General features: G+C 27.3%; 1 protein-coding gene across 3 annotated transcripts in view; it reads right to left on the reverse strand.

Annotated features, from left to right (window-relative positions):
• LOC107450456 (DNA repair protein RAD51 homolog 2) overlaps positions 1–9,419 on the reverse strand; it is a 29,060-nt gene extending 19,641 nt beyond the window's left edge. The window contains exons 1-4 of one of the 3 annotated variants that reach the window (XM_016066244.3): positions 9,131–9,419; positions 5,907–6,020; positions 3,663–3,779; positions 1,296–1,432 (exon numbers count right to left, since the gene is read on the reverse strand). In XM_016066244.3, coding sequence (XP_015921730.1) covers positions 1,296–1,432; positions 3,663–3,779; positions 5,907–6,020; positions 9,131–9,214 — 452 coding nt within the window. In that variant the 5' untranslated portion in view covers positions 9,215–9,419. The remainder of the gene's footprint in view (positions 1–1,295; positions 1,433–3,662; positions 3,780–5,906; positions 6,021–9,130) is intronic. The other 2 variants (XM_016066245.3, XM_071184526.1) reach the window with 2 other exon arrangements.
• Positions 9,420–12,733: the final 3,314 nt, after the last annotated feature.

Raw genomic sequence — 12,733 nt, forward strand, 5'->3', positions numbered from 1 at the left:
ACATAAGCTATCACAAAAACTTATTTCAATATAATTGATACATTCATAATTCTATAAATTATTATTCAATATAAGTGTATAGTATCATCCCCTCCCCCCCAGGAGAATCTGAACTCTGATTGAAACCCCTAAAACATATATATTAAAAAAAAATCATAAAATAAATACAATAAAATTGCAAAAAAAAAAAAAAAAAAACTTACTTGCAAGAAGGATGGCATTTTAGTAATTGCTTGCAAATTTTATCACAAATAAATTGAAAATAAGTAAATTATTGTGACACTTGATTATTAAGGTGGTTGATTAAGTCAAAATTTCAAGTCCAAAAATGTCGCTACTTTGCCTACATATTTAGCAATAAAATTCACGGCCAAATCAAAGAATATTTAGGTCACTCAGAATGTGGGCTAAAATATCCTTTTTTTCAAGTGAAACAGATTTTTTTTTTAAAGCAAAAATAGTAAAAAAAAAATTCAGTTTGTGGGCTTAAAAATGTAAAGTTTAGATTGAATGTACGCTCTTGGATGCTTAATTGTAACTCAAAGTACAACTTCAGCTCAAGTTTATTGTTTCAGCTTTAGTCTAGAATTAAAAAAATTTTTTTTTTCCTGTATATTTAAATATACTTTTTCATTTGAACAACAGTTTTATTAAAACCTATAGTTCTGATCTTTCAAAATTTTCTAATTTCATAGATTTGTTAGCAATGTATAAATAGAAAATTTATATTAATCTTTTCACAGCGAAATAGACCCCACTTCAATTTTCTATTCATATTTACCTAAAAAAATTGTAAGTTAACTTCTTAATATATGTCAACAACTGTATTTTAGCAAAAGTGGATGCGTTTACCGCAGGGAATGATAAAATGAATGATAGAATGATAAATGAATGATAAAAAGGGAATGATCCTTTAAAAAAAGTATGAAAAGCAAATGAGAGAGCAGCATAGCTGTTAGAGGTGATCATACATCTCATTAGACATGTCTTTCTCAGATTGACAGGGTACAGTTTGCTCCAATTTGTTTTACCACAAATATTATATCATAGGATTTCCATATATATTATATCAAAAAATAAGATTCAGATCTTAATGTACTTCTGGGAAACATAAATAATATATTTCATACATATTTATACTCGGAAACAGCTAAAAAAAATTTTAAATTAAGAAGGGTGTTTTGCGATACAATCTATTAATTATATTGAACATTAGAGACATTTTTTAAAGTAGATTTTTAAATTTTTAATCAAGAATACTTTGATCAGAAAAAAATTAAAAGAAAAATGCATACCTGTCAGCACTAAAGGCTGATTCTGTATCTATATATATCACTTTTGAGCTTAATCCTCCAGCAGATGAAGGCAGCACAGATAAAATACTCAACATGAAACAGAACTGAGTTTTTCCAACACCAGGTGGGCCTGCAAACTGTTAGAATAGAAAATATATTTTCAAATATTTTATAACTATATATCTATTTTATAACTGTTTCTATTTAAGTATAATGAAACTTTTTAGGCAATATTATTAACATTTTATAAGCTGAAACTGAACTTATTGGAGGGAATATTTTTGATTATTGGAAGACATAATCTACAGATGTTTTTTATCTTTTAGAGGAAAAATACATATAAATGTATTTTTTTAAATACAGCTTGTAAAAAAAATAATTATACATTTATTGGTATGGGCAGTTAGTTAATGAAATGGCTATTGATGATTACATACAATTTTTTTCATTCCAGAAATATTTTATATTTCATAATTATTTTTAAAAAAGATTAACATTTTAACTGAAATGTTTCTAATCTTTCTGCTTTCATACATTATAAGTCTGTTTATATAAATATATCGGTGTAGGTCTCAATAAATTTTTCTTTTTTTTCTATAATTATTTTAACATTTAATATTTAGAGGAAAATAACATAGCAATCTCTCTTAATATACCTAAGTATTTTATGTTATAAGTAAATTTAGTTAAAAAAAAAGGGCTCAGAATTTTATTTTTGTTGAATTTTAGGGCAAATTTCATGCAATACGAAATTTTTGAAAAGGAAAAAAATGTGGTTATTTTTGCTTAAACTTATACATTTAAACTTATGACTAAATGATAATTTGTAGTTTTACAGTGTATTTTCCATTCTAATTTTTTTTTTACTGAATAGTAAATGATATCAAGGAAAATTTTTATAAAACTAGCTAGTTTAATTGAGATAATTTTTTTTTATGCCTAAAATTAATATTAGAATTATTTCTATCGATCAGAATAATTTCTTGCAAAGAAATGTTAGTCAATAGAGCTTTAAGTTTTTTTAGACTTTTACTTTTTCATTAACAGTCATTGTAAAATTAATATTGAAATATAATATGTTTAATATAAATCCTTTTAATTTTAAGTATTATAAAGCTATAATTTGCTAATAGCTTTATAATACTTAGAATTGGACTTGGGTGAGCAAAGTTGTAAAAAAAGATTGAAGGTTTTAAAATTAAAAAACTAGAACCAGATATAAAATTCAGAATACATTTTTTATTGCATGTAACATATCTGTAACTTAAATTTTTAGGTTTCAGATAAAATATAGAATGCAATTTATAAATCTTTCGTTGCTAATTATTGTACTAAAATAAGAAATTTTTTTAAAAAATTAATGTAACTAATAACGGCTATTAATTTAATAACCAACTTTTGGTTGTATCTCAATCCCAATAATCAATCACAACACGAAATTAAAGATAATTAGTTTTTAAAAAATAAATTTACTACAATAACATATAAGAATTAATTGTATACCGAAAAATATTAACGTAGGACAAGTTCAAATTTACTTTTAGAGAAAATAACAATGACTTATTACTTTAAGCTACATGAACTTCAAAGACCTTTAGGTTTTTTGTGAGCTTGTGATATTTTTCAATAAATCAATGATTATGTAATCTTAGATAAACGAAAGGAAAAGTTGATAAAAAAACATTTCAAATTTTAATGTTTAATATCAAACAGAAAGCTAGCATCTTCATTAACTCAAAAATTTTTTTAAGATTTTTTGTTGTTGATAAATTTGTTGTCCCACAAAAGAATGTTTCTTAAGAATCATATGGTATTTTCATAAATGCAGAGAGCTTGCAACAATCATTCATGAGTGTTAGGCTAAGTTTACTCTATCAAAAGTCATCACCCTCTATGCTAATTCTAAAAATGGCAATAAATGCCAATATGAAGAAAAGCATTTCTTTGTAAAAATGAAAAGCGTTTATGGTATAATTTTTTTTTTAATATTTAAAAATTACTCCAACATTATCTATTACATTATCTGAGCTCAGATTTTTAAAAATTAAGATTTGGTCATTAATTTTGATAATTTTCATCTAGATGGAAAAAGTTTTGCCAAATGGGTAACTTATAAAAAAAAATTTAATATATTTAAAAAAAATAATTTTTTATTAAAAGCCCAGATGGTACCTTATGGCCAGAATTAATTATAGCATTGCTTCAAGTGTAAGATACCTAAACTTGTTTTTTATCCCCTTAGTAGTTTAATAGTATTCATAAAATACAGTTAAATTACTGAGCTCACATTGGGAAGAGGCACAACCAGTAATTTTTGTTATTAAATACAAGCCTAAATAGTTCGTTAAACATAATCGAAACAAGTACTTCAGTGATACATCCAAATGGTAAGCCACCTTGTAGTAATAAGTCTAAAGAATGGAGAGATAAAGGCAGAAATCCAGTGGAGGACAAAGACTTTTGCTTCAGATACATGTCATAAGCCTATAAAAAATTTCAAGGAGGCATAAGAATAAAAAAATATTTTTTAAAAGCATTTATGAACTATTTTAGAACAGTTAGCGTCATTTACCATAAGAGGTTGAACTAATTTATAGTTTTTCTTCTTTTTCACATGAGATTAAATATACATTTTAATTTAAAATAAATGCTAAGAAAGCTAGCAAGAAGAGATTTGTTTGATGTATACTTTAACTGTAGTTATGTAAAATGATATTAAAAAAAATGTAGACACATACCACATAATTGATTAATAAGTAAAACAAATTTAATCTCTTATAACTAGATTTGTGTTTATACAAGTTACATCAAATAAAAAAATATTTTTACATGCTCAAAACTATGAATTCAATTTTCTAAGAATCTTTGATTAATGAATCACAGTTAATTTGCCATAATAAATCACACTTTCCTCTTCTTTTTTTTAATATTATGGTTACTAATATTTTTATACTATATTATAATAAAAATGTTGTAAAAACCAACATTTGATCCAAGTACAATATAACTGAGAATTTTATTATCTGACCACATAAAATAAGAAAACTCAATTTTAATTTCTGCTATAAAAAGGAGCAATATTTTCTGTATTTGAATATTTCAGTATAATTTTACAAGGGTACCATCTGCAATATTAAGAACTTGAGAAACTTCATTATGCACAACAGTGAAAAAAAGAAGGTAATAATGTCTTCTTCTTCCTTATCCCCAAAGATAGCAGGGCTAAACAATGTCCATGAAACTCATGACCTGGAAGAAGTCGACCACCAAAAGTGGGTTATTCAGAATGTCCCCTTTGTCCACACCAAGACAGGCCAGGATATGTTGGTGAGAAGTGTGCAAGCTGTGCCACCTGGGGCAGTTTGGGTAGGTTTTAACACTTAATAAGGTAGATGCAATGTAGAATAGACAAATAACAAAATAAAAACATTTTATTCACAAAGTTGCAAAGTGATTGCTACTATTGATTATTTGACCCCCATAATTATGCACAGCAGTGAAAAGGTAATAAAGTAGAATAGACAGATAACAGTTTATTCATGTAAATTGTTAAGTGGAATCTATTATTGACTATTGGACCCTCCATAATTATGCTAAGGAGTGAAAATAAAGTAATAAATTATAATGGACAGATTATAAAAGAAAAACATTTTATTCACATGAATTGCAAACAAGGATCTATTAACTATTTGACTCTCCATAATTATGCAAATTAGTGAAAAGAAGGTAATAAAGTAGAATAGACAGATAACAAAATAAAAATATTTTATTCATATGAGTTGTGAAGTGGAATCTATTATTGACTATTTGACTCTACATCATTATGCAAAGGAGTTAAAAGAAAGTAATACATTAAAATAGATAGATTACAAAAGAAAAACATTTTATTTACATGAGTTGGAAAGAGGGATCTATTATTGACCACTTGATCGAAAAAAAAAATGATCTTTAAGTTTTCTAATATTTTTAATCACTAATGACATTTTTCAGAATAATAAAAAAATAAACTTGTCAACACCCATTAAGAAGTTCAACTATTAAACTAATTTTAAGTAAATGTGAATAGAAAATTGAAGTGGGGTCTATTTCGCTGTGTGAAGATTAATATAAATTTTAAATTTACATTGCTATGAAATTAGCTATGAAATAAGAAAATTTTGAAAGATCGGAACTACAGGTTGTAATAAAACTGTTGTTCAAATGAAAAAGTATATTTAAATAAACAGAATTTTTTATTTCATTTCTAGACTTAAGCTGAAACAATAAACTTAAAGAAATGACAAAAGAAAACATATTTACATAATTTAAATGACACTTCCACAAAATATTATGTTGTCATTCCCTGGGAAGGATTGGTACGAAGTCTTTTTCTTCTTAATGCGCCAGATGGCGTTCTTTTTAAATTTGTATGCATTTTTTTGCTTTTTGTTAATAAACCTTTACTTTCTGTCTGAATCTTGATCCACAGACTACATATCACTTATATTCCTGGACTTTATAATTTCTTGAATTTTATTTTAATTTCTTTAGAAATGGCAACTTTACAGTTATTAAACAGCAATTAAATAGTAATCAAAATAGAGAGATTGCTCGAAAAAATCTTTAACTTACAGTATTTGGTTGAGAGACACACTTTGCTGCAACTTCATTCAATATTTCTTCTGCTTTAGATCGGTTTATGCCAAGTATAGTCTGAAATTCTAACTTGGTAAGAGTTAAAACATCCTAAAATATAACATAAGCTATGAAGATAAAACTATTAGAATAAATGCAGGTAACTAACAAACTTTATATTAAACAGACAATGCAGAAGCTAGGATATGTAATGTTGTGCCAAGAAGCAATTTGATTTTAAGTTATAACTAAAGCAGTGTTCTGCTTAAGCATTTTTAGATGGACAGTCCACTCTGTCTGCCCTCTTTGTAAAAATAAGCCACTATGCCTTAAAAACACTGCATTTTCATTCATATTCCATTTTAAAAAAGAATAATTTACTTATTGTTAATTACTATTTAATATTGTTAATTCACTGGTAAAATTTTCTGTTCATAGCTCTAATTCTGATTATTATTAAAATTATTTACTTTATTAGGATTATTCTCAACTGGTTAAATTTTCATTAGTTTCTTTTTTTCCGGGTGGGAATATATTAATGAATTTTTTAAATTATTTTATATTTAAAAATTATTTTTGAAATAAATACCAAATTTTTTTTTAAATGCACCTTTAAATGTTCATTTTCTCATAATTTTAAGTTCAAAATGTAGAAAAAAGTTTTCAAGTTGTTTATTAACTAATAATTTTTTTAGCTTATTTCTTTTGGAAAACAATTTGTGCAGTAATTACTTTTTATAAACTACAAATTTTTATTTTGATAATGCACAATGGGCTATTGCCGACGATCTGGGAAACTTTCCTGAGGATGATTCAAAGACAAGTCATCACAATTTTGATCCTCTGCAGAGGGGATGGCACCCCCGCTTCTGTAGCCTTACGACCTGCATACGAAATCAAGCACTTTATGGTAGAACAGTTTAACAAGGACAAATATCGCACACCCTCGGTCCCTACGCAGATTGATCCAAATGGTCACCCACCCACGCACTGACCGCAGCCAGTGATGCTTGACTTTGGTGATCTGCTGGGAATCGTGTCTTAACAATCAGTCCACTGCAGGACATATTATTAGTATGAGGAAAAGGGAAAAAATATAATAGTTATCCATTAGAAATATTTGAGATAAATACAAAAAAACTGACGAACAGCTATATATATAAACTGAAGTTGTAAAGTTGACTCAAAACAAAAATTTAATGCTAAACATAATAATTTTTGAAAAAGAGTATCCATAAAACATTAAAAAAACAAACATAGTCTGTCAAAAATGCTTTTAAAATTACTATGTTATCATAAAAACAGAAGGAAATTTTAAAGCTGAACATATTATTACTGCATTTTCAATAAAAAGTGAAGAACAAATGAATAAAGCTTAATAGAAACTTGATGTGTTATAATAAAAATGTCAGTGTAAGTTTTTTAAAAGAGAAAAAGTCAGATAGAAACCAAAACTAAAACTTAAGTTTTAAATGAAAAGTTTAATGCTAAAAATCTAAATTTTATTTTTTCACATTTATTTTTAGACAAATGTGACGATAAATGAATTTAGTGTATTAGAAAAGCTCTGTCATACCATTTTGTGTTATAATAAAAATGCGGAAAATAAAAATGTTAATAAAAAATGTTTTCTGCATAAAAAATGTTTTTTTTTTGTACTTTTAATAAAAATAATGACTAATGTTGTTTTTTATACTTAAAATACATAATGTAAATTTAAAATAACATAAACCATTAAAATATACAGAACATTTTAGAAGATTACTGTATCAGCATCTCCGCTAAAAAAATTGTCAAGTTTTGGCAGGAACAGGTATCGACATGAAGCAGTTGGGCGTATGATCAACATGGGTGCATGTCTCTTTCAATAACTAGATATCTTTAGAAGTCTCTCTCAATATTTCAGACAAATAAAGGAAGCTTTAACAAATTATCAATGATTTAAATTCATCGAAGTTTAAAGGAGAAAGAGATAAAAATCAGGGGTCTGTCCAGACATTTTGTGAAAGGTCCGTTTTTCGTGAAATTGTGAAAAAATTACTCACATTCTTTCAACCAGGGTCCGCTTTTATGAATTTGTGCAAATAGGGTCCGTTATTGCAAAAAAAACTTTTTCAAGGAGTTTTTGAATTGTAAAGACATACGAGATTATGCTCAATACTGTAAAATTATAATTAAAAAAATTAAATTTTAAAAAATAAACAACAATTGCTGTTTCTAAATTAGCGATGCAACATACAAATATTTGGCATTTAGCCTATACTGCTGAACGCAGAATATTCATTTCGGACGAATAATGGAAGAATCGTCTGCCGAAGACAAAACTTAATTCGTTTATATCCATCTTTCTTGTTTTCTGCCCTGGAAAGGGTTTATTCGATTAACAAAATTATAATGAACATAAACAAATTTGTGAAGGGTCCGATTAAAAGAAAAATCATTTTGTGAAGGGTCCGTTTTTAAGTTAAAATATTTTGTGAAGGGTCCGTTTTTATGAAAAGATATTTTGTGAAGGGTCCGTTAATGGACCCAAATTTCTTCTAAACAGACCCCTGAAAATAATCAATCTATTTTTGAAAATATTTAGTAGGTATAGAATTTTCTTCATGTGTGAAATTTAGAGAGCTATTGTAATTGTCTATTTTAATATGACTTCCATAAAAATAGGAACTCTGCGAAGCTCATCAGTATCGATACGACATATCCCCCAAAATTCCCACTCCTATATGATTTTTTTTTCCAAAACAGTAAAAAAAATGTTCATGATAAAAATGTACAAATTGCTAGCAAATTAAGGGGAGTTTTCCATATTGTAATCTGTGGCAGAATAATCATCAAGTCTTGGCAACTTCCAGTCAGCGGAACAGAAGAAGCTAAAAAATAAACATCACAGAAAGGGATTACCTCAAAAGGTATAACTCATAACCATCTCCTGGCAAACATCTACATGTTCTTTTTTTTAAAAAAAATTTGCAAGTTTAAATACTATTAGGCGATTGTAGTTGACTACGACGATATCCCCCTACGACATATCACGATACGGAAATATCCCCAACTCAAGACTTCAAATGAACATTCAATCATTAGTAATAATAAATTAAAGATGTTAACAAAAACACAAATACGAAAGTAAGTCAAACTGGTATTAAACAAAACTATAAAAGAAATTTGAACATGTTAGAAACACTAACAAGAATAATCTTGTTCTTATTTTAAAATACCTTGCAAGAAAATAAATTATTTTTTTCAAGAACATCAATAATATTCTGTGGAATTCGCAACCGGCGAATCTTATAGGAACCCATAGTATGGAACAAATATTATAACGTATAAGTATTAAAAATATTTAATACACAAAACAAGTACAGAATACCAGAATCATATTTAATTTCATAAAAACGAGTGTATTATTAATTTTAACATCGACAACCGTCAAAATTCCTCAAAAAGAACAACCAAAGCGCCAACAAATGATTCATTGATTGTTTATACGATGAAACAGGAAAAGCTTTTGGTTGTTTTTTTCTGCCGAATAGATGGCTATTTTACTTTTTTTTTAAAGGACCATTCTCATTACAGTACGCGCTAGCAACACTCGAATACGCCATCTGGGGAGAAGACTGGTTGCATGTCTTAACCCTTCCGCCTTTCTCTTCTCAGTTGTATAGGAATGTACTATGATATTTTCCCCCTTCTTTCCATTTTTCGCATTTAATTGTCAAAAATATTTTTTTAAAACTTCCGCGACACTGTCTCTGAGAACTATTTTCAATGCAGTTTTTAGTTCTATACAGTTCCCTAACGTAAATGTTTTTTTAAATCTATTTTAGATCAAGACAGAAACTAACGTACTTCTATGACTACCCACACATTAATTGTTATTGATGTGAGAGAAACGAACGAATCAATATTTTAATCAACTCTTTTTTGTGAATAGATTCATTAAGTTAGTTTGGAAATTTTTTTTTTCCTTAAAAAGTTTTCCTTCAGAGTTGTTCAGAGTTAGTACTTTAATTAACTGTATAATTGTTTCAAATCGTTTTAATGCAATGCATGTGAATTGAACGATTTCGATGCTGTGAAAATTGCATGAATATTTGAATGCGTGTGGAATTCCGAGAATACTGAAACAATCTGGGTTATAGTTCAAATATAATAAAAAGGTTTTCAAATTTTTAATTCCCCATTGTCAAGCATGCTCAATTTTAGCAATAAAATTTTTGATTAAAAGTGGCTCTATATGACCTTAAATATATTAATGAGCCCTTAAAGGCATAATTAGAAAAACGTAAAGTTAAAATTTTTAAATATGCAATGATAAATATCTTGAAATTTCCAAAACAAAATTTAAAATCTATCCTAAATTTTACTATACCATCAGGTTTCTAATATGATAGATATATTTACCGGCAAACATAAGTGTTTGAATAATGTTATAGAAATATGACTAGGAAAGAATTGCGACCAATAAGCTGTGGGTAATAAACATATATGGCAACGTTACTTTTAAAAAGTAACGAGTAGAAGTACAAGTATTTTTAAAAAAAGTAACGAGTAAAAAGTAAAAAGTTCTTATTTAAAAAAGTAACGAGTAAAAAGTACAAGTAAAAGTACAAGTACTGAACAAAAAAAGTAACGATTTAAAAGTACATTTCTAGGAAATCGAAAATTCAAAGTAACCTAAAATTTTATTGAATAATATTCTTATGTTCTTTAATGTTTTTGCAAAATTGTTGTTATTTATTTAATTATTTTTAATTTTGAAAGTTATGGACATTAATTTATTTTTAAATTCGGAAGAATATTATAATATAATTTTATAATATAATCGTATAATATAATTTTAAAATCAAATATAATTTTAATATCAAACTTTTTATGGATTTGCACGAAAAAGAAATTTTATCTATTGATTTTAATTTTTAGTTTATTATTTTTATTTATTTAAATTACCATTGATTTAAAATTGTTTTACTCTATAGAAACGCGTTTTAAAAGCACAAACATAAACAAAGCAAACACGGGGTTTCAGATAGCTTTGTGATCTTTGAGCTAGTAAAAAATAATTGAATGTGCAGTATAAGTTGAAACAGAAGGTATTTAAACACGAAGTTAGCTGTGAATGCATATATATTGCACATTAATTTTATAAATTAAAAAAACATAAGCATTTTTTTTAAATTTAATTTTTTGTTTTTTTAGAAAGCTTACCGAGTTTTAGAAAAAAGTAACGATTTCATTCGATATTTCCGTTACAAATACTTGTACTTTTTCCCTAAAAAAGTAACGAAAGTACAAGTAAAAGTACTAAATTTAAAAAGTAACGAAGTACATAAAAGTATACGTACTTTTTACTTGTACCGGCGGTACAAGTAACGAAAGTAAAAGTACTGCCATATATGGTAATAAATATGGTCATAGAAAGCATTTTAATAGGGGTAATAAATAAAGCATAGAAAGTATTTTAACTTAGAGAAACTAAAGCCAAATATTTTTAATTTGACCCATCCTGATTGATTCCATTGTATACATTGCTATGTTTCTAGTCTAAAGTAAAAGCTAATTCTTAAAATAGAGATACTGTTCGTTTCCGAAGGGAAGATACTATACGATTTTCATCGAGAATAGGTAATTAGTTGGATTGCGTACTTCCTGTGGTACGCGCGGCGCACGACGACTTTATTCTAGTTTCACCCATGCTTTTATGAAATCGGAGCAGACCTGATGCGCAAATGTCCGGAATGTTTACCGGTAAGAAATACACATTACTACCATTCTAGACAGAGGTAAACTAAACTTTTTTTTAATAAATAATAATAAAAAAAATGAATTGCGTGTATTAAACTCTATTGATTATAAATCTACTCTTCACTGTTTTTATTTTATGAAAGACTTACGTATTCCAATTCTTAAATTAAAAAATCGAACGCTCAAAACTAATTGAAATTCGTTTAAATAGTCTTAACATAATTTTTAAATTCAGTTTGTTTAAATTGTACCAATTGTATTTTTGCGAATTTTTAACGAAAGTAAGCTGAACTGAGTTAACTTTATGCTTTACTTTTTTCTCAAATTAATATTAATTTATATTTTATACAATGTATTTTAAGCATAACCAAAATTTTATGTGTTCATAACATATCGATATTAAAATGCCCAAACTCATGAACAGACTGAATTAAAATAAACAAAGTTTTTGAGTATATTTTCAGCACAATAAAGTATTAAATGCTATTTTTTAAACGTCTACTAGATACGAAAGCTTCCTGTAACTTTTTCATTAGAATATAATATCATTGGTGAACGTTTACATAATTTTGAAACTGTTTCACCGAAATGCCGCAATGAACTGGCATTCAACGGATGCTTTCTATGCATTACGGGGACATCGATCTGCAACAGGAAAGTGTGCAGGTGTGGATCGGAAGTTTCGAAACGACTGGGGGAGTGTGTGGCATGAAGTGGAGGTGGTAGACTGCCGTTCTGCTTTCGCTTCGTGTTTCATATTCATTCAGCCGTTTCGGAACTTCTCGATTCATGCGTGCAAGTTTCTGCCGTTGAACAATGTTCTCATACTGCGTAGAAAGTTTAACGTTAAATCTCAGTGATTGCAGCATTTTTCGATTGTAGAATGCGAACTTATAAGCTTTTTCATTAATACGGACTGCGCGGTAATTTAGTATAACAGAAATAAAATTATGGCAATACATAAATATGCAACAATATGCCAGACACAGATTTGGCAGAAATTCTGAATTTGCGTTCGAATAATTTAAAGCTTTAAGTAAAAGCAAATAAAATTCAATTTTAATGAATAAAGTAAT

The sequence above is a fragment of the Parasteatoda tepidariorum genome, chromosome 8, assembly GCF_043381705.1.
Source record: "Parasteatoda tepidariorum isolate YZ-2023 chromosome 8, CAS_Ptep_4.0, whole genome shotgun sequence".
Classification (NCBI taxonomy): Eukaryota; Metazoa; Arthropoda; class Arachnida; order Araneae; family Theridiidae; genus Parasteatoda; species Parasteatoda tepidariorum.